General features: G+C 37.8%; 1 protein-coding gene and 1 long non-coding RNA gene across 4 annotated transcripts; one reads left to right on the top strand and one right to left on the bottom strand.

Annotated features, from left to right (window-relative positions):
- Positions 1 to 2,121: 2,121 nt before the first annotated feature.
- PRDM1 (PR/SET domain 1) lies at positions 2,122 to 21,771 on the bottom strand. Of its 3 annotated transcripts, none has more exons than XM_073627014.1 (7): positions 21,457 to 21,771; positions 15,144 to 15,392; positions 11,387 to 11,506; positions 9,451 to 9,700; positions 6,645 to 7,699; positions 6,412 to 6,540; positions 2,122 to 4,722 (listed from the first exon to the last, which is right to left on the bottom strand). In XM_073627014.1, exons 2-7 carry the CDS (start codon positions 15,324 to 15,326, stop codon positions 4,159 to 4,161), a joined length of 2,301 nt encoding a protein of 766 aa, XP_073483115.1. In that variant the 5' UTR covers positions 15,327 to 15,392; positions 21,457 to 21,771; the 3' UTR covers positions 2,122 to 4,158. The 3 variants fall into 3 exon arrangements, with proteins under 3 accessions (XP_073483115.1, XP_073483112.1, XP_073483114.1); XM_073627011.1 differs by lacking the exon at positions 21,457 to 21,771 and adding an exon at positions 17,419 to 18,056; XM_073627013.1 differs by lacking the exon at positions 21,457 to 21,771 and adding an exon at positions 15,722 to 15,954.
- On the top strand, positions 17,674 to 21,318 carry LOC141140152 (uncharacterized). The gene is made up of 2 exons (XR_012243900.1): positions 17,674 to 17,883; positions 20,121 to 21,318. It is a non-coding gene; the product is annotated as an uncharacterized lncRNA (long non-coding RNA).
- Positions 21,772 to 23,308: the final 1,537 nt, after the last annotated feature.

Below are 23,308 nucleotides of genomic sequence, written 5' to 3'. Positions count from 1 at the left end.
CGGTGCTATTGCCCGCAATAGCTTCTGATTTGGCATGTGATTTGACATGCGAAATCACATCAATGTGAACCTGGGCTTAAACTTTAGCATGATTTCAAAGCCGCACATCAGTGTGATTTGCACTGCCAATTTCATTGCAGCCTGAGACTTCATACAACTTAAGTCAATGGAAGTCGCAATGAAATCGGCAAAAAGTTGTGCAGGAACCTTTTTCAAAGCTATTTGAATGGTCTTATTGCAAACAATGGGGTGCGACTTGTCATGTGATCTGGAACTGTCAAGTTGCAACGGTGTGAACGGGGCTTAAGGCTTTTTTATAATTTAGTGAGGAAAATAAAGATGCAGATTCTGTATGCTTTTAGCAAAGCTCAGAGATTCGGCCCATTTTTAATCAGCATACCCCTTTACTGGACAAATGTTGCACACTTCTGCATATAATTCAAACTATGTTTGTATACACTCACTTACACCTTTAAAGTGGTTGTAAACCTCAGGCATGAAAAAATGAACAAAGCATATCCCTCTATTATTTCTGTCTGCTGCTTCGTTCCTCTAATACCAGCATCAGTCACTTCAAGTGTTCTTGACACCAAGATAAAAATAGTGACAGGGAGGGATCTCTGGAAGATTGTCAGCCTCAGCTCTGTTCCTATGTAGAGGGAGGTGTGTCTCTTCCCTCCAATCAGCTCTCAGAGCTCTCTTCACTGAGCTCTCCAGAGTGTACTTTCAGCTCTCCCCCCTTTTTTTCAGAACTCTCAGACAAGCTTTATAAATTCAGCACTTTAAACGGATGTAGAGAAGAGATGGCTGCAGAGACCAGTACAGCTTTGATTTGTTTAATCTCTGTGTCACTTCACTGGGTATATGTAAGGGTTTACAACCTTAGGAAATGCTTCCCATATTCCTTTGTGTTTTTTTTTTTTTTTTATTATTATTTTAGATATATTTTTAACACAAGAAAAAAGTGAAAAAATAATACAAAATTAAAGAGGCCACTGTATTCTTTTTTCCTTTCCATGAAAAAAAAAAAAACCCTAAATAGTAAAACATACACACAAAAGAAGAATTGGTTGCAAAGGTGTGAGTTAAGTATTTTTCTTCCTTATTCCTCAGGAATCATTTAGAGTGGTTCTAAAGTCAAAAGATTTTTTTTAACCTTAATGCATTACCTGCATTAAGCAGAAAAAAAAAACCAAAAAAACAAAAACAAAAAAACAAAAAACACACACCACACACACACTTGCAGTTTGCCCCCCAAATACTTACCTCAGTCCTCTTGTGCAGGCTGATCTCTCTTCTTGCTTTCACAAGGCAGATTGATCGGAGCGAGAGCCATTGGCTCCTGATGCTGTCAATTAAATCTAGTAAGTAAATGAGTAAGGCGCAGGGGCCATGGCCAGCAGTGCGTCTATGGAAAAACAAGCATGGCTTGCTATGGGGGCACGCTCAGGAGAGGAGTGGAGAGCACTGGTGGGGCACTCCAGAAGAGGAGGTAAGGGGCAGCTCTGTGCTATATCTTTGGTACAGAGTAGGCAATTATAACCCCTTTTTTTTTTTTTTTTTTTACCTAGAATAAAAAAAGGACTTTTATATGACTTTACCATTGCACCCTTAAACACCACCTTAATTTTACCTCCTAGTTTACTCTAAGACCCCTTTCACACTGGGGCGCTTTGCAGGCACTACAGCCCTAAAAAAAAAGCACCCTGAAAGAGCCGCTGCTGTCTCTCCAATGTGAAAGCCCTGAGGGCTTTCACACTGGAGTGGTGCGCTGGCAGGATGCTAAAAGAAAAAAAAAGTCCTGCTAGCAGCATCTTTGAAGCAGTGATTACTCCACTCCTGCCCATTGAAATCAATGTGGCAGCACGGCTATACCGCCGGCAGTGGTTTTAACCCTATCGCGGCCGCTAGTGGGGGGTAAAAGCGCCCGCTAGCGGCCGAATAGTGCAGTGAAATTGACGGTAAAGTGTCCCTAAAAATAGCGGATCTTTATTGCCGACGCACCCACCGCCCCAGTGTGAAAGGGTCCTAATTTTGGGGTTTCCAGATTTTCTCCAAAGCTCATCCCTATTATTGAACTCGCAAATAAGAATAAACTCACATACAAGTAAGACAAGACCATTTATATATAAAGAAATGCACAATTAGATTTAATTTACATCTTTTGACAATTTGCACATAAATAACAATGTAAACCAATATGTAAACATAAGAAATTTGTTGTTCTAAACAGTAAAAAGCCAGTTCAACTTTGGTCAAATTTTCTTTAGAAAAAAAACAAAAGAGAAAGAAACCACTGTTTGCTACATTCACGTTTAATAAACTCCTAAGAAAACAATGTATTTTGGAAAAAATATTAAAGAGAAAGCAATACCTTAAAAGCCTTTGAAGCAGTATAGAAAAGCACTACTGGCAATAAGTAAGGGTAGCATGTGTCCAGAGACAGTAGTGATACTTTGGTATATATATTACATTAATACTAACTTCTTGCTACATTAGTTTAGATCACGGCTTGCCTGGTAAAGGAACAAGCAGGGATCCACTTTAAAGCTGTCTTTTCTGGTACCTTTTCAGGATATTTTGGCATTGACTGTGTGGACGGCTTTAGGATGCAATCCTTTTTGTAGAGTGCACAATGCCAAAAGTGGTTTATAAATCAGTGCTACTGATTTGTGCATATCTTAGGTTTACGCTATTCACAAAGCTGCTTTGCCAAATTTGGATGCTAACGGACAAGGCTGGCAATCCTTGGGAATCCGCACAAGTTTAGTTGTAACATGAAATGATGCTGCCAGCAGAGGGAGCCCTGGAGTCATTGTCCAAACTGGACATGTGTCTCCCATTATCAGGAAGTGAATTTGTTCAGATGACATATCTGCAAGGCTGCGCAGTATAATTGTCTTTATGGGTCATTGTACGTTCCCAAGTGTTCAGCCCTGCCAATGCATTATCTTTGGAGTCAGAGAGCAAAGCAACAGCATATAAAAAGGAATCTGTGCAGTTTTAAACTGTATATATTTGGTTTACTCATTTGAAGTCACAAAGCTTTGGTTAAACCAACTCCCTCTGAACCACTGGACACAAGCAATGAGGTAAATTGTCGAACAACTTTTCAATGCCCTTTTCATTTAAATTAACCACAACAAATAAATGTACAAAGACACAAAATACTGAAGGAAATGACTCATAGAAAAATAAATGAGATGGGCGCCAGTAACAGAGAAAATTACCCGTGTCTACCACTAAACAGGACCATTAGAACATAGCCAATCCTGGAGATAAAAAAAAAAAAAAAAAAGGGAACATTTCTTTTTTCCTGAAGATGCCTTGAATATACCATCATATAAATAAATGTGAAGATATTTGCATCCAGATGCCAGTTTGACTGTAAGAACAGTGTAGAGTCTCAATAAAAAGTAAACACTTGGAGTAGGGAAGAAATAGAAATTGGTGGCTACAGAGAATGGCAAGAAGTGTACAGCTACATTTCACTCACACTTTGCTAATGCTCTTAGTAGCAGAAATTCTGTACATAATGTGCCCTTCATTAGAGCAATAATTAAAACAGAAATAAGAGTCTCTACCGTGTACTACCAAGCAAATAAAACATACAATTCACAAATCTAATGTCCAACTTTGGCAACAAAATATTGTTCATTTGTATGGAGATCCTAGAGGTTTATCAAGGTTCACACTTTTTTAAATAATAAAAAAAACAAAAAAAAAAAAAATTATCTACATCAATGGCCACATTAAAATATGTACACAATTATATATCTATATATTCAAATTACAATGATTTTTTTTCCTGTCATTGTAAACAAATTATTGCTTTTGAAAGGGAAAATTGCATAATAAATTATGACGTACTTTTCAATGACAAATAATTACAGATAAATGATTGTCTTAATAATAACAACAAGAATAATAATAATAATAATAATATTAAGTGACTGGCAATAGCCATATCCCAGTCTCTATCCCTGCCCTGAGAATACGTTATCTCGGAGTTCCTTCTTGGAGTTAGGGGGGTGCGTCTTTTGGGAGAATTCTCATCAATGACAAGTCAAAATTGAGTTGCAGCATTTTAAATATGTACATAAACCTGCTGTGGGCACCTCAATGTCCCATAAATAACACTTATTCCTACACAGTCTGTTAGGAGTCCATTTGTTCAATGGATTCTTGTTTGACCTTAACAGGTAACAGAGGTAGCGGGGAGCTGTGTGTCAGCTTCATGATTACAGAGTCTGACTGTTCGTAAAAGTTGCACCCAGAAGAAAGGAGTCCATTTCCAAGCCCCCTGGGAAGAGGTACTTTCATACTTGCATCTTCAATTTCCCGTCGGAGAAGGGCCATTATTTCTTTCTCCACAGCAGGTGACATGTCACTGTCCTCCAGTCTGTCTGCACTGTCACTGATGTCAAACTTCTCAATCTCCTCATTGATGACAGTGAGGTCCTCTCTGGTAAGGCCTGGTCTTGGAGACACAGGACAGTTTCCCTTCATGTGAACATTGAGGCTACAGAAGTGGATGTAACTTTTGTGGCAGTGAACACATTTGTGGGGTCGTTCTCTTGTGTGAAGCCGCTTGTGTAGTTTGAGATGAACAAACTGGGTAAACTTTGCAGGGCACAGCTTGCACTGGTAGGGCTTTTCTCCAGAGTGGAGTCGAAGATGAGTCTTTAGATTGCTTGTGCTGCTGAACCGTTTGTGGCATACCTAAAGAGAAAATATAGGCTTCAGTGTGAACCTTAGACCATCAAAACAACTGCATAAAATATTGCCCAATAACTTTAGACATGTAACAGTGGAACGAATAAGGCAACAATATTCCCTTTAGGCTCAGTTCACATATATGCGGAATCAGATGCCTTTGAATCGCATCCGATTTGCATAACATGTGAACCAGACTGGCTTTCAAATTGAGCCAGTTCACATATATGTGGGCCGGTTGCAGTGTGAATTTTAAAAGGGTCCTGTGTGTTTTTCAGTCCGGTTCTGGTGTGATTTCAATGTCAAATTCACACCCGGATCGCATCTGAACCGCTGCATGGAAACCGCACTGGACTATGCACCACTAAAACCAAACCCGCATATATATCAACCTAGCCTTATAGTTTACATATTGGACCCCAATACTGAAATTATCCAAGCTAGCCAGCTAGAGTGGAATATGGACATGTATCAATCTAAACCATACAAACTTTCATGTTCTGTCCCACCTTAAGGTGGCCACTGCTAATCCCCCTGCTGAAAAAGGTTAGCTGCCTGGCTTTTAGGCTGACCCACTAGCTTTAATATTTTTAAATAACCAATCAGCATCAGCAGAAGCACAGCAAAAACAGAAGTCTATCTGTACACTTGTTCTGGGATAGAACACTGGGGCAACAAGTCATTCTAGGCACATACTGTACCTGTGGAATGGCAACGAGTGTTTGCGTTTCATGACAGGTTTACTTTACACATAGAAAGTCAAGGGGCTAGTCTATTTTACCCAACAGTGATATGAATATAAAAACATGCACTGCTAAACAAAAAAGGTGTGGCAATGAAGTGGGGTGGGTAACAATTCAAGCTCCTCTGACAACAGATTAAAAAAAAAAAGCTGTCAGTCTTCATAACCATCAAAATCTATCGTTAACTCTTACAATTTCATGTCATATATCACAAGCAGACTGTATGCTCCTGGGTTTAGTTAGCACTGTACAAAGATCTTGATGCATGTAGGGTCACACAGAACAACTATTAATTTATTAATAGGGAATCATCATATACAACGTTAGCTGGCAGATCTGTGTGCAGTGTGTCTAATGTGTTTAAAGGCAGACAAAGGTTGCATAATGTGGGTAGGTTTTTTGGCTCTTGTCAAATTTTGCCCTAGTATGTATGTATGTGCGAGTTAGGGACCTTAGATTGTAAGCTCCTTGAGGACAGGGACTGATGTGAATGTACAATATATATGTAAAGCCCTGTGTAAACTGACAGCGCTACAGAAGTACCAATAATAAAAAAAAAGTAATTGGTGTGAGGGTTAATGCTAAAATCTTTTATATAAATCTCCCTCAGACTATAACGTTTTCTTCCCTGCTGGATTGCGATATTTTATATCAAAATAAAGGACACCCAAAACAGATCGAAAAATGTTATTGTTTGTGGCCAGCAGCCAGTCTTGGAAATCATCAGTCTAACCAGCTGTTGCCAAAAGGTCCAACAGAAGGGGTTCCCTTAAACTAAGTTTGTGAAGCCTTGGGTATCACATTTGTAGAACACACTGCCTCCACAACACACATTGACAATTGGGCCATACATATCTAATATATTTATCCATATATAAGCCTTTAACGTTCACCATTTGGATATTACACCAGTGTGACATACACATAAATATATTCCTATCAAATAACACACCTGACATTCATGAGGCTTCTCCCCTGTGTGTACTAAAAAGTGCTTCTGTAGATGTGCCAGCTGAGTGAATCCCTTGTTGCAGGTCTGACATTTGAATGGTCGCTCACCACTGTGAACCCGGAGATGCACCTTTAAAATAACAAGAATATATTACAAATTGCCACAGCAGAACAGAGATGCCTGCAGATGCTCAATACACAGAACAAAAAAAAGCTATTTGCAAGAGGTCTTACTTTCAGGTTTGAGAGCTGACCAAATGTCTTTGAGCAAATGTTACACTCATATTTGATTTTTCCATTCTGCTTTTTAAGTGGGTATGGAAGAGTTTTATAGCCAGTCGTATTTCTTTTGCTCTTGATCAGGTTGATGGCCTCATCACTGTTTGTGGTCATCAATGCTGAGGTAGGTTTAGGTTGCATGACATGCTCAGAACTTGCCGCTGTGCCAGCAGTGGGAGAGCCACTTGTTGGGCTGATTTGCTTGTCTTTCAGGCTAGCGGCAGCCCCTGTGATAGAAAAGGCACTATTGGGTGCAGGAATGAGAAGGTCCCTGGGTTGGTCAGGTTGAAGCAGTCTGCGGCCCCCTTCATGGGGCAAAGAACCTGGAAGGGCTGCAGGATTTAGCATGTGATGAGAAAGGCTTCCACCTCCAAGCATACTTCCATAAAATGGGTACATTCTTGGTAGGATATTGAAATTGTTCATGGCATTAATACTGTTCAGTGTGTTAAGACCATTGCAGCCAATGCTATAAGGTGGTAACAAGAACTTGGGATAGGAAGAGTGGTAGGAAGATAAAAAAGGTGGTGGCAGATGACTGGTTGGGGGTGCATAGCTAGGGAATGATGCTAGTCCTTCAGTGCTGTATGGTCTATTTAGGAAGGGATAGAATTCTCTGTGATCCTGGGATGGATGATGTGGCGACACTGCAGATCCAGGGCTACCATGAGGAGATGAGCTTTTAAAGCTTTGGTCGGGGCTGCTTCTTCCTGAGGGACTTGGTGGAGAGGATGGCTGAACTGGTGAATGCATGACATAGTTTGATCTGTCTAGTCCACATCCCACAGGGGCCTTCAAATAGTCCTCATGAATGTGGGAGCGGAATGGATAAATGATTCTTGGGATAAAAGATCTTTCAGGGCTTGAAATTTTAAGGGGGTCTGCAGTTTCTTTTTCTGGGGAGACACTAGTCAGTAGAATGTCCTTGGGTGTAGATGGATTTGTGTCCCTTAAGATTTCTTTTACACTGTGCTCCTTTTTACGTTGTGTTCCGATTATTAGACTTTGCTCTGAAATACAAGAATTTAAGAGGTTACCTCAGAGCAATATAAATTACTCTTTATCAAAATGCACAATCAAAGAAAAAGCAGTCTGAAAAATAATACAATATTTAACAATGATAGAAAAGTTTTCTTTAAGTATAGACAAAAGGAAAGATGACTGATTTAGTATCGTATACCGCAATTCCTAGTGTGGATGATTTAAATTCATTGGGTTAGCAGCAGGACTGTGTAAACTGACAACGGAAGGGGTCACTTTTGGCACTATACCCTGTGATATGTCCCTAGCCTATTCCCACAATTAATGCTGACAATAGCTAAGTGTTGATCCAAGGGATAGATTGAGCTTGTTCAGAAGAAGCACACAAGAGATAATTGGTTAAAAATAAATAGTGCTTATCATTCCGATCTGTCTTTTACTGAGCATGACAGAAAGGAAGTTCAGTTGTGTGTCTTTTAAACCAACATGAAAAACAAACAAGGACATGGAGGGACAAGACAAATGTATTTACTTCCATTTGTATGAATACACCAATTCTTGGGAATAAGAAAAGTTGATTTTCTAATTGTTAGTGGAGCCAAATCAATGTTTGTTTTTGACTGAAATTACGAGAAAGATTGAAGGAGCAGAATGGAAATGAACTTCTAACATTGCACGTGGTTTTCATTTGGTAAAAAGTCCATTCATTCCAAAATCAAAAATGAAATCTTTTGAACCAGAAACAAATGTTCTGAGAATTTTCGTACAAACTTTCCCAAAACTTTTCCTAAGAATTTTCGTTTGAAATTCTATCCAAATAAGCTTTCCATTTTGACCTCCTGTTTAGTGTCTTTTGTGCTAGCAAAAAGTAATGCCAGCCAAAAAAAAAAAAAAAGCAAACAATGTTTAGCGGTTTGCTTTTCACTAACTATTATCAGGGAATTAGTATTTGTAATAAAGGGCATAGAGACACACTATATAGCATTTTAAAAGAAGATTCAGGGGCAACTGCTTAATCTTCATATAGTAACAATTTTACTTCTGAAAACACAGCTAGGTCTGTTATCAGAGGCAAAGTGATGAAATTGAGATGTGCTATACCTTTTCAAAAGTAAAAGAATTGTACAGTAAAGCTCAATAAAAGCAGATGTTAGTGTACCGTGGTACACGGCAACATAGACTCTGTGAGCTTTGTAAGACATTCTGTTTTGTATGTAAGTAAGCCACAAGGTGAAAGTTATGTTAAAAAAAATAAAAAAAAAACAAAAAACGGAAGACTAGAAACTGACAGTAACTGACACAAAGATATCTTTTTAGGCTGAGAGATGCAATCAGCTTTACCCTAAGAAAGGAAGTGAACAAGAATTCTAGAGAAATTGCTTCAAATAGCTTGCTTGAGAATAAAGACACATTGGTTTATGTGGTGTCTAAACGTGTGAAAATAGTTTAACCATTTAACTGTCAGCATTATACTATTCTGTTAAATAAAAAGAATCTTTGCGTGACTGAATCAGTGGACCCCAACTGACGAACACTGTTCAAGTCTACTTTAATATATAGGCAAAATATTAAAACATAGTATGTGGGCTCACCAATTAGAGACAATTTTCAGGCCAACTGTACAACACTAGGGAGTTGACAGGATAGGAGAAACACCATTCACCTGCCGTCAGAAACTTGTTGTTGCACCCATTTAATGACAGGTTTTATAACTGGATCATACAGGCAGTGCTAGTTACATTCCAAACATTCCCTGCTATTTACACATTCATTGACTTACTGAGATTCATCACCAGCTCCCCAGATGAAGGATAGTGAAGTCTATCTGCAAAGTCACGGCAGTACCACACAAGCAGTTCCTGGTTGGCTGGGATGGCCTTGATGGTATAGAAATAGATATTCATGCCATTTTGGCAGGCTGCTAAATTCTGTTCTTGAATGGAATGTGCTGGGTTCACAAAGCGCATCCAGTTGCTCTTTTCTTCATTATACCCATCAATATAGTGGTTAAATTCCCCACCTGAATATATCTGTAAGTAGAAAACATTCTCATTAATAAACAGCAGGACTTCTGCTTAGCAAAGTTTGAGTCTGTACTGGTAATATAATGCCTAACATACAGGCACATGAATAGTTAAGAAATTGTGAAAGTTACCAATTGAGATGACAATAGCTTTCTGTATCAAATGGCACATCAAGTTACGCTGTATTATTATTGCAGTTATGTTGTGCTATAAAAATCCCTCCTTCCTTTAATAGCCATGATGATTTAACCATGTCAACTTCACCTGGTATGATACAGAGTTATTAAAAGGCACTGAGTCAGTTCAGGCTCATTACCAGTACGTCAAACTAAACAGGATTTTGCACTTGCAGTTTCCCTGAATGTCCCAATTTTCTACCCCCCCCTCCCCTAACAGAACTAAAGTAACACTTAATCATATAAATACTTGGAATGTAGCCGTTTGTCAGAACACTGGGTGGAGCAAAGGTGAACTTCACCTGCCATAACAATGAGCAGACCTGGAACATGGCCAGCGCTGTCATTCATGCTTAGCCAAGACACTCACTTTTCCTCTTGCGAGACAAGCACAGTCTTGTGTTATTGTGTCTTATGCATGTACAAAAAAACAAAAATCCTTTGCCTTCGCAATCCGTGGGTTAAAAATAAAAACACAATGAAGTGTGAAGACAGCGTACAATTAGAGGAAAAATGCCACAAGACAAAACTTCTTATGGTTATTTTATCACGTTGTTCTGCTCATGAAAGTGAGACTGCAGGAAAGACTGATGATCCCTGCTATACAAACAACATCTAACCTCACTGCTTCTATACAAGGGTTCAGTCTGAATCGTCTGGAGTATTCAGATTCCTGTCTCATTCTCTGTATTGGCTAGTACCTTTAACCTATACATTATCATCATCAGTAAAGAACTGAATTAAAAAAAAAAAAAAAGTTAAAAATAAAGATGCAAAGATAGAAAAGCTATACAAATAGTTTTTTTAAACAGCCAAAAATTGGCCAGTTTTGTCTGGGAATGGTGCCTACTACCCTGCCCTGTATAGGTTATATTGATTTTATTTAGAAGTTACAGAATATTTACACACATTTTAAAATAAAAAAACAAAGTTGGCATGCCTCTACAGTCTAGTATTAGCCTGCCAAGTATTTTTTTTTTTTTTTTTTGAAACAAGGTTTACATTGGTAAATGCTAACTCAGAAAAAGGCTGTGTATGAGGTGAAACACAATAAAAGAAACTGCCTAAAACCAATTGGTTTCCATGTACGAGTGAGCACAGAGAAGGTGCTGACTCACAGTACATTTACAAGAAATAGTGTCACTATAGGGGTTTGCTCAACCCCAAACATCCTCTCTTTTTTTCTATATAAGTGATGAAGGGAACTTTGCTTTTCTAGCCAACACTTCTATCAAAGCCAGCAGGATGTGGATTGTATCAGAAAGGAAGTGATTTGCCATCATTTCCTTGAGTGGGTTTTACGGGCACTGGTAGAGAAAATTGGTGGCATTGCTTTTCCCAATGGCCACTAAACCATAAAGGGAATGGGTAATTCTAACAGTTACAAAGCTGTCCTACAGTTAGTTATCAGAACAGCAAAAATGGAAAAGAGCCATCTGCTATACAAATTTACAAAATAATCAAATACAATTGTTTTATGCAAAACTAAATGCAGGTATCTAGTCTAGTGACTTACCCGCCAAAAATATTTCCTATTGGTATTCTTAGGAACGGTGTCTGTGGTGTAGTTCTCTCCGACTAATGGTCCAAATCGAGTCCCTTTAGGAATATACTCTTTACTTAGAACACCAATCACCTGTTAAAGCAAAAAGAAAAAGAACCATTAGCATCTTCAGTTCAGCATACAGCACTGTGGTCCAAACCTTTGAATGTTATAGACAGGAATAAATAAAATATAATAATAAATATGGTATATGTTTATTTACACACACACACACACACACAGGAATATCTCTCTCTCTCTCTCTCCATGATAATGTACCATCTACCAGCTAAATATTCGTCTTCACATTTGTGCCAACATAAATAATATTTTGTAGTACGGAGAGACAATATGACAGACGAAACACTTTTAGAAAACGTTTGCTACTACCAATGTCTGCCAATAGAGGGCAGTATAGATAACAAAAACTTGTGTAAACTGAAAGTTAGTTTGAGAATGGCTCTTATTGCTACACTTCGTGCATTACCAGAGCTCAGCACACACACACACACACACACACACACACACACACATTTTTAAAAAAAAATAAAGCAAATCTGTCACAAGAGACAGGATGATTTTGTATATCAGGCTCTGGCAAAGCATATGTTGTTTCTAATTTTTAATGACAGATCTTGTCAAGTAGACAGCAGTGGAAAATCAACAGTTTTTGCAGTATGCAGCCCCTCTACTGGAAGAATTGTTTGGAATCTGATACTTCTCTATGCCTAGATTATATAGTTAGTTCAGCCCAGGGTAATGTTGTACAGCAACTACCAGTACACTGGCAGATATGGCAAAATGAAATTACTTCATCCAATTAGTAAATAGTTTCAGGTCCAAACCTATTCTAGCCAACAGACACCCTACATGACAACATATGTGGGTTGATTTAAAAAAACAAAGAACATTTTGATGTTGTTCCCATGTGTTTCATGCCACAGTCTGCAATCATGATGAGTGGCATCCACCCAACATGGCCTTATTGTGTTAAAATGTATATGATTGGTATGGACAGTAAATTGTAAGCTCCTTCAGGGCAGGACTGTTTGGGATGGTTCAGCATTCTCTCTGTAAAGCATTGTTGATCAATGCAAGATAAAAATCCATTCACTAAAAGCATTGAAAATGACATTAAGTTTTTCCTCAACTTTGAAAGATTAGACTGAAAACCTTAAGCAATTAACATTTCAGTTCTAGTCTGTGCATTTCTGTTAAGACTGCTTGAGTTTCGCTTTTGGACAAGAACTATAAAGAGGGAGGGATTGTTAAAGGTAATGCGATGAAAGTTCTTGGTAAAACCATCAAAATCGTTCTAATAAAAGCAGATGTTTGTGTCTAGCCATTTCTCCTTTGCTACTTTTCATTCTTGAGCAGTGGGGTTTCAAACTTCCCCACACAAACTTTCATGCACAGCAATTTACATAGTGATGTTCCTTCAGCAAAGTACACTTGTAAGTAGTTCTTGAAAACCCCCTTACTTGAAAGAGTCAAGTGAGAAACATCTGGCACTTTAGTTTTAGTGACACAGCAGTGCTGAAATGACTAGGACTGAGACGCCAGTTTACAAAGTATGAAACAAACTTCTGATTTTCAATGTGACATACAGAACAAAAAATGTATAGGACAAAGTTTAATAAAGAATTTAAAACCAATTGATGCTCACAGAAACCCTGCTTGTTGCAGTTCAGTAACACAAAAAGTTTCCTTATGTCCCAGGATTTCGGGAACACAGAACAGTTCTGGATTGTCCGCATACACTACTTCGTTAAGTGCTTAGAAATCCATTACAGTGCTGCTTATCTAAACTAGACTGAAAATGCCACCGGAACAGACCCACAGGTCCTAATGATTCATTGCTGGGGCAAGGCCTTTTCTATAAACACTTCAGGACAAGAGGTAGAGGGCTTTTAGTAACCCCATAGTTAATCTTTCTCCAACCCAGCTTACTCCATTTCTTTACAAGCACCAATGACCTTTCTTCCAATTTACAAAATCCATCTTTGTCATTTTTCTGGACCGTGAAGTGCTGCTCTACAACCACTGACATAGCAGACAAAAAACAGCAACCCATCACAAGCCTCAAAAAGGTGAGTATAGGGAAAACAAGGCAAAAAGGAGAAGATGTTAAATACAGGTGGCCCGTGGGTAAGCTTTGTGTTTAAGTCAATATCAGCATAGAAAACGTGTCATTACTGGAGAACAGTATGCAAGATATTTTATAATCCATACTGTAAGTCAATCACATATCTGTAAGAGGATGCTCTGTATTAAACTGATTGGTTTATTCTTCCTAGGAAGGACTGGGAGATTACTATACTACTGTAAAAACCTGTGGGCCCCCTTAAAGCTGACCACAGATAGAAAATGATGAGATCCTGTCTAAATTGGCCCTGGTATGTAAGAATGTGAGTTAGGGACCTTAGATTGTAAGCTCCTTGAGGGCAGGGACTGATGTGAATGTACATTATGTAAAGCGCTGCATAAATTGATGGCACTATATAAGTACCTATAATAAAAAGATATATATCACCTCATCTTCATACAACTGACAAGCCTCTAAGGCCACTGTGAATTTTCTTACATGCATCTGAACTGCAATACTCTATCATCCAAACAGCGTAATCACTTACAAATGCTGGGAAATGTGTGGGCAAAATAAGTCAGGTGAGATTTTAAATACTAAGCAGCAAGATAATACAAAGTACTTTACTTCTGCTCTTAAGGTTCGGTTCACACTACTGTGATATGCTTTTGAGGCAATTTCCAGTGTAATGATGGACTACGATGGATGTGGTTAGCATATTCTATGGAGCTAAATCGCACCAAAGTAGCACAGGAACCTTTTCCAAAAATCGCACCACACAGTCACAATGATGTGAACAGGCACCATTGAAAATAATGTGATTTCCCTCAAGTCGAATCAGAAATTGCACCAGTGTGATCCAGCACTAAGGGATGAAAACACTGATATATAAAAAGGAGTGCTCTCGACAATTCTGCCAGCAACTGACTGTATCAAATGCTTTGGAGGTGTAGCTGGGAAAAATTTGCAGAATAAAACATACAAAATCATAGCAATATACTAAAAAGTGTTCATCTGATCCGACACCTATAAGACATGTTACAGTACATGCAAAACAGTTTAAGAAGTTGCTCTGCTGGAAATCTGTGGAATGCAGTTGCACAAAGGAAGGTCTGGGAGATTACAAGCCAGCTGATCACCTCAGCAGTACACCTAGCTATAATTGCCATATAAAAATGTAAACAGCCCCGTTGCTCATCCTGGCTCACTTCACAGCCCTTATAAAAACAAAAATGAAAAGAATGCACCCACTTGCTAATGGACTGGTCGCTTGTCTGCCGGGAAATGCAGAAAAAAAAAAAAAAACCCACAACACACTAGACAGATGGCCCACTTTAAGGTTTCTTAGATAAGGTGACTCAGAACCTTAAGTGACACAAAGGTAGCTACTTTTCTAGTCTGAAACCTAGCTGTGGGCATAGGTAATTAAATAAAAAACATTTACCCAAAATGTTAAAAAAACTTATACAAGACATAAGCACACTATTCAATTACTATTACTGGAGATCAATAAAAGTTGATATTGCAATATAAAAACAGTATAGATATCTGTACAAAAAGAAATCTAGTACTATCACAAATACTGGATATTCAGACAAGGTTGTCCATCCAGATACCACAGGAAATAACGCCAATATTACTGACCTCTTTGCTGCCAGGGGCATATTTAAAAATTAAGTTCCTAGGCAGCGAAGCCTGTGCATGAACGATTTTCCCTCCGTCTGAGCTGCTATCCCAGGGGTGATCCTTCACAATGTATGTACACTTTGCCTCAAACTCTGCCTCTGGCCAAAGCGTCATATCCACTCCTTCCATGTCCATTTTCATGATCTACTATGTCCCCTCTGGTCGGGGAGATTCAAAACTTGGAATATTTCTGTGTTGTGTGGCAGCCTGGAATACAGAGAAATAGGGTTCAAATTTGTTAACATGATGAAAAAAAAAAAAAACACCTGCTGAGAAGCTTCTGGTGGAAGCTGCTGTTGTCCAAACTATATAATATTTACAAATATGAGACCGAATAAGTTCAACTTAATTGTCTGGAAGCTAGCGAGCTGGAAAAATACCTGCTTCTATCAGAATCTTCTTTTACATTAGATAACCACAAAAAATACCAATAAAACACTAAATCAAAACGGCATATTCATTGTATAAATAAAAGGGATTCTTTAATATGCCCCATTTCTGCTGATCATATGCTATAGATAGGGAACACTGCCTACCTAAGAGGAGTTGTGACCAGCCTCTGTCTTGCATGTTCTGTGCTCTGTGTCAGCGTGCCCTGCTAATGACTAGTACATGATTGTATCCCCTTGGAAGTGCTGCCTTAGAAAGTGTCACAAACAAGGAAAGGAAGAGGAAGGAGCTGTTGTCGACGTCTGAATGAAGCTAAAAATGGCAAGGAGCGGAACTCTGTGCCTGACTCTTCCGAATGGGGAAGCCTGAACTTTCCCACCAGCTTCCAGATCACAAACAACTTTCAAAACAACCTACCCCCCCCCCCCCCCCCCTCTGACGTCTTTTTTTTTTTTTCCTTTTTTCATCCTGTTGAACTTAAAGAAAAAAAAAAAAAAAATCCGACATCCTGCCAAGCATCCCTTGAAGCAACAAAATCTCCTAGACTGTTGGGAAGGGAGGGGAAGGTGGTCTTATTAACTCCTTCACGGTCAGACCTTATTCACAACACCTACACAAGTGACTCCATGGAATACAGTCATACCCTGCTCTCACACCGGGGTCATGAGACCATGGCCTAGACCCCTAGATCCTCATCAACAGTCCCGACAAAGCTCTACTACCCAGTCACTTCAATTAACACACAAAAAATGTAAATAGAATTACATCTGCTGCTAGAAATAACACTCAATGCCATATATATATATATATATATATATATATATATATATATATATATATATATATATATATATATATATATATATATATTTTTATGTATATTTTTTCTTAATATATATATATATATATATATATATATATATATATATATATATATATATATATATATATATATATATTTTTTTTACACATACATATACATATATATATATATATATATATATATATATATATATATATATATAGACAGTAGTTGATCCCTGCACATGTTAGGTTAATGTAATAAAGTCCTAAATGCACCCTGTAAGGATATCCAACAAGTACATGTTACACTCAGGGCCCTCACAGCTATATGAAAGCTCATCAACAATCCAAGACTTCATTCAATGAGGTTTCTATGGGTCACAAGGTCCTTCCTAACACCTCCATAAAGGTGGGCTGTGACCCACATCTCGACCTGAAACATCAGTGAATAAAGCCCAGGATTGTTTATAATCCTAAGCTGAGAGGAGAGAGAAATAATAAAAAAAAAAAAATAATAATATATATATATATATATATATATATATATATATATATATATATATATATATATATATATATATATATATATAGTATTATTATTATTTATATATTAAAAAAAAATAAAAATAAATTATATATATATATATATATATATATATATATATATATATATATATATATATATAAAAAGTGTGACAGGGAGGAGAAAAGGATGAGGGAGAAGAAAAGAGGCAGAGAGAAAAAGAAAAAAAAAATAAGGAAGGAGAGAAAGTAGTAGATAAAAAAGAAGCAAATAGAAGGAAAAGGAGAGCTAGCATGTAGATTATGCGAGGTTTTCTTGTATACACAAAGTTGAATAAATGCCCCCACAGGAGAATGTAGGAGTCCCATCAGAGAGGGTAGTGGGTGCAGGGCACAGCCTTCCAGCAGAGGTGGTATTTGAATGCTCAGTACAAAAGAAAGCACTAAGTGATCCTGATGCTGAGTCCTCGGTGTTGAGAACCGTGCTAGTATTGATAATGCGGTGAGGGTCACTTACCGTGCGGTGTGATGAGGTTAGTGTCTCAGGTGGAGTGTATTAGGTATATAGGTGTCCGGGTAGTGTGTAGACGATCTCATAGTAAAGGATCAGATCTCCTAGCTGTAGTAGTATCCAGGTGCAGTGTTAGGAGGTCGGAGTAGGTCTGTGTGCCTGCACATAGTCACACATCTATACACAGCTCTGAGGCAGCCTGCTTCCTCTTTGAGCTCCTCTCTGGTTTCATGTGTGTCCGATGATGACACAGGCACAGGGTGTGGCTACAGAGACTTACCTGGCTGGGACTGTGTGTTCTCCGAGCTGAGTACGAGTGTAGGGCACAGCTCATTCCCTGTATGACCTCTCACACATACACACAGTGCAGCCCAATGGGTCTCCCCCACACACAGCACGGACAGGCTCCCGGCCGCTTTATCATGTACATGGCTCCCTTGGTTTACCCTTGTGAATAAGAGTGAACCATAGGTGAGTATAGGGGGAGGAGGGGACTGGCTGTGCTCTCTATGGGGACTCTGGCTGGACAGGACCATTAGTATTAGTAGAAGGGGTGCCGAGGACACGTGCTGCCTTCTATCACGTGACGGAGGCCGACAAGTGGCCCGCTGGCTCCTGTGTGGGCTCCGGGCCGCCAGCGCTCTCTATGTCTCTGACATTCGTAGGAACGTGCTCTCCTCACACTCACTGCAGACACATGACTGGCTTTTTTTTTTCAGTTTCTCTTTTCGTGTCCCCAAGAAACCTCAGATACCTCAGTCAGCACTTCACAGGCTAACTCATGCAAGTTATGACTGGCAATAGAGGGCTGAGAGGAGAAATCCCCCGTATGTGTGTGCTACATGACATACAACACACACCACACACCTTTCTGGTACCTCACTGCACTCTGCATACAACCGCAACTCCACACACCAACCAATCAACGACTAGTTCACTGGCTCCAGGGACCTTCCCACTTACTTCCTAGCACAGAGACACAACAGGAAGTTACAGGAAATCTTCCAAATGGATGGGAATTCCCCAATTACACAGGTGTCCCCATTCCAAGCTTCACCCTACGTCTTCATCTGGGGACAACACTAAAACCTTGGCTTTTCTCAGTGATCGTTACATTACATCTATATATCCCTCTATCAATTCTCTATTGATTGATTAATTCTATCAATATCTAGATATATATTCTATATCTATTGATCTATATCCATCAAGTATCTATTGATCTATATCCATCAAGTATCTATTGATCTATATCCATCAAGTATCTATCTATCTATCTATCTATCTATCTATCTATCTATCTCCCTTTATCTATTGATATCTATCTATATTCTATATATAAAATACATCTATATTTATATATCTCGCTATCAAATTATCTGTTGATATATTTCTATCTATCAATATCTAGATATATATTCTATATAAAAAATATCTATCTCTCCATCCATCTATTGATCTATATTCATTAATTATCTATTGGTATCTATCTATCTATCTATCTATCTATCTATCTATCTATCTATCTATATTCTATATATACAATATTAATATATTTTGCTATCAATTATCTATTGATATCTTTCTATCTATCAATATCTAGATATATATTCTATATATAAAATATCTATCTATCTCAATCAATTATCTATTGATATCTATCTATCTATAAAATATTTATATATAATTCTCCATCTATCAGTTATCTATTAATATCTATTGATCTTCTCTATATAAAATATATCTATATTTATATATCTCCCTATCAATTATCTATCTATTTAATTTTATATATCTATCAATTATCAATCGATATCTATCTATCTTTATACATCTCTCTATCAATTATCTATTGATATCTATTCTATATATAACATATATCTATATATCCATTATCTATTGATCTATATCTATACGGTATCTATCAATCTACACATGACACATCTACATGTATAGTGTGTATCTCTCTCTCACTCTATAGCTAAATAATATGTGTGTATGTATATTATCTTTCTAGCTATCCCTTCCCTAATCTATCCAAAACGAAAAAGTTAAATAAATAAAGGTATTTTAGGCTAACTTTGATGCAGGCCCTCCATTTAGTAATTCCAATGTGAGTAATATGAACATATATAAAAGGTCTATAGGACCCCCACCTATTTTGTTGGTGTGGCTGTGTACTCCCCTCTTTCTCAGTGCAGAGAGTTCGCAGGGCAGGGTGTTAAGAAGCTCTAAAAGTAAAGTGAAAAGACGCCTCTTGAAGACAATGGCTGTGCTTATCTGCAGCACTATCAAACAGGCTATTGTTTCCCAATGGCACTTTGTGGAGCAAGGTGGAGTCATCAGGTTAATGTTCAATAGGTATCTGGGAGTCCCCTGGAGGAATAGAGTTGCTGATAGAAGAGCAAACCCCGAGCCCTTTTCTGACTTCCTCAGTAAATGGAACAACTAAAGAGAAAGGACACCCAGGCTATAGTGGCTGTTTTAACTTCCCAAACAACTCTTCTTGAAGAAAGACATTGTTCTTAGAAGAGATAATCCTACAATGGAGAGTCCATTAAAGGTATTAGGAGGTTGGCAGCCGCCGTGATCTGCAAGAAAGGGCCCTGTCCTGACAATAGACAATTAATGCTGGTAAATCTGCACTACTTGTTGCTGTTCTAATTCCTCATAATTGTGTGCTGCTTGTCTTGCCTCCTGCCACACAGGGATGATGCGTGTTTCCGATAATCTCTCCGAGTACCTGACCTACTTCCTGGCATGGTCTTTTCAGGACCAGTCTTCAACCCCATCTGGACCTTTGCCTGAAGCTGCTCTGCCTCCAGCCACCCCCCCTCCCTTCCAAGCCCACCAGCCTGTAGAAAACAGCAGGCAGCGAGGTGAGAGCCATCACAAGACAGATCAATACTCTGCCGCACCAGACAGTACTGTACGCTAATCTGCAATAACAGCTAATCATGCTCAATTTGGCTCACCAGTGATTAAACTGTACTTTTCATTAAGCTCAGAGAACAAGACAGATGCACATTGGCAAGCTACAGAATCATATCTGTTAACCCCTTTTAGAGCGTCTGCTGAATTTTCATGCTAAAGAATACGACCTGGACACGTGACGCAGAATCGGCAGGTATAAGAGGGCTTACCTATATGGTTGAGATTTATTGGTACCTTGTCCAAGAATGCTACAGTGGCAGTCCGGAGGAAAATTCTTACACCTGAGCACTACAAAGCTAACTTAAAATTCTCTCCAATTACAAAAACAAGCCACATCTGTATGTCATTTCTTTACTATACAATGCTTTCATCATGTGGAGTATCACCAATGGCGTAAAATCCAAATAAACTCTTACGGGATATGGCCGATACAGATTAATAGGCAATCTTTCTTAAAGAGTCCTCACCATACCTCACATCAATATCCTTTAGACTGGTAACAGCACATCCCAGATAACTCACTTTTTGTTTGTGATAATGCAGAAGCAAGCAGCACCCAGCAGAAGCTTAACTGATAAAAGGGTGTCAGGTTGAAACCATTCATCAAATAGAAGGGTCCACACTAAAACAAGGGGGGCAAGGAAGTAGATTTATCTGATACAGTAGATTAACTTGTATAAATAACATGGTGAAAAGTAAACACAGCTACTCCAAAGTCTCTCCAGTACACAAAGACAATCAGTAGGAGATCCACACCAATCACCATTATAGCAGCAAATGACTTCTAACTAGTTTAATTATGGCTGTATACGGTACTTCATTCTAACTGCTCATAAGCTCATCAGAATTTACATAGTTAGCTAAGAATATAAAATTGTTTAACTGAATCTACATGGGACTGCACATTTCTCAAAATAATATAATAAACCTGTTTACGTGACCATCAAATCAGCAAAAAAAAAAAATCTAAAATAAAACAAACAACATCTAAAATAATTAAAAAAAAAAAAAAAATCTAAAAAACAAAACAAAAAATCTAAATTGAATCAGCAGTTATATAAAAGCATAGAAATGATAAAACAATCCATGTGTAAAGTTAATGTCCAATACCTTGGGATATTTCCATACAGCAGGTCTTCGGGTTGGAGTAAGTGCATTCCAGTTTTAGTCCATGTGTAACATCTGTGACCAAGTCGCACGCATTCACTGTCTGCTGCATACACACTCTCACTGGCTCTTTAAATCTAGCCGTCTCTCAGACTGCTTCAAGGATTTTAAAGTTTTCCCTTACTGCGAGCTTCGCCCTCCCCCTACAGCTCCTCCCCATTTACTAATTAGGCTTAACAAGAGCAATTAACAAAACAAACTCTTTTTTTGGGGCCAGGCTGATAATTCCGATTGCCAAATTGTTTTAAGATGTGCATGACAGTTTGCTTAGGCTGAGTGAAATGTGGAAGAAAAGGAGGAAGAAAGAAAACCTCCACAACAAGCAAGCCAGGGTCAGTGTATGAATTTGGTTTATAAGCCACATGAATTGTTTGCTCTGAGACAAAGTAGAATGATTGTCCTCCTAAGCAAGTCATATGACAATGACGTTTCTTTTTTAAAAGACTAATTCCAAAACCTTCAGTCTCAGCAAGAAGAAACTATCCAGAACAAAGTTATGTAACATTTTAAATTGGAAACTAATGTATTTGATGATCGTGAGATCCAAATAGTATCTGATGCAATGTATTTCAAAGGTTAAAAATCAAGCCTGTCGTTTTTACTGTAGTAAGTACACTAAAGAAGTAACATATTTGTAAATCATATCTGTGTAATAAGTATAATGAAGTAACATATCTGAAAATAATGCCTGGGTAATAGGTACAATAAAGAAGTAGCATATCTATAAACAATGCCTGGGTAATAGGTACAATAAAAAGTAACATGTCTAAAAATAATGCCAATAAAGAAGTAAGATATTTAAAAATGTCTTTAAATTCTTTAATTTTAAATAAATCCTTTAATTTAAGACTCTTTTTAAATAAATCGCTCTCTGACCTAGGTTGTATTTCAAGCATTCGACCATTTCGTAGGTAGATTTTTGGAGTTTAAATTGACCAAATCACTTTTTTACTATATTTCTAGGACCATTAAGGATTCTCAATTGAGGAACTTTGTTACAGAACTCATATATATTTTTCTAATATTGAATATAAAAGCATATTCACCAATCATTTAGAAATAAGGATTGAAAATTCAGGGACCTATACAAGAAAACAGATTTTAGACCAGATTTCCTAAAACACACATTCTAAGCTTTACTATATACATATATATTTACTATATGCATATTTTTTTATATAGATTTTTTGCCTTTTGTGGAAAATACATTCTGTAAAATATAAATATATAGAGAGAGATATACATGTTTATGAATAATACATTTTTTCTTTAACATATGTACTAAATACCTACACTTCAGATCTCCCATGATTACCATCCACATATGAAATCTCTCCAAATATCTTATAAATAAACAGATTTATTTATTTTTTTGCCATTCTTGATCTATACTTCACGTATTTTTTAAAATGTGTATTGAACTTTCATTTAAGGACCTTCAAGAGTTATTTTGTAGTCTAAAATAATTAGACCCTCACATTATTATTTTTTTTTTTATACATAGTTCAATAGGGTTGATTTATTAAATATGGAGAGTGCAAAATCTGGTGCAGCTCTGCATGGTAGTCAATCCGCTTCTAACTTCAGCTGCACCAGATTTTGCACGCTCCAGTTTTAGTAAATCAACCCCTAATGTTTGATGACTTGATATAATTATAAATTATAAAAAAGACTCAACATTTGCATATGTATTTTGTATATAGCACTCTGATTCAGTGTCCTCATATGACCCTGTTATGTGTACTTTTATTCTACAACGTGAAAGACAATATTCAAAGCTAGTTTCTGATCAATA

Source organism: Aquarana catesbeiana, linkage group LG04, assembly GCF_042186555.1.
Source record: "Aquarana catesbeiana isolate 2022-GZ linkage group LG04, ASM4218655v1, whole genome shotgun sequence".
NCBI classification, from domain to species: domain Eukaryota; kingdom Metazoa; phylum Chordata; class Amphibia; order Anura; family Ranidae; genus Aquarana; species Aquarana catesbeiana.
This window is presented reverse-complemented; position numbering and strand designations above follow the sequence as displayed.

Coding starts and splice junctions, on each gene's coding strand:
- PRDM1 (XM_073627014.1), bottom strand. CDS start 15,326: ATGAAAATGGACATGGAAGGAGTGGATATGACGCTTTGGCCAGAGGCA. Junction 6,541..6,644: donor GTCAGCTCTCAAACCTGAAA/GTAAGACCTCTT, acceptor GTTATTTTAAAG/GTGCATCTCCGGGTTCACAG. Junction 4,723..6,411: donor AGAAGCCTCATGAATGTCAG/GTGTGTTATTTG, acceptor TTTTCTCTTTAG/GTATGCCACAAACGGTTCAG.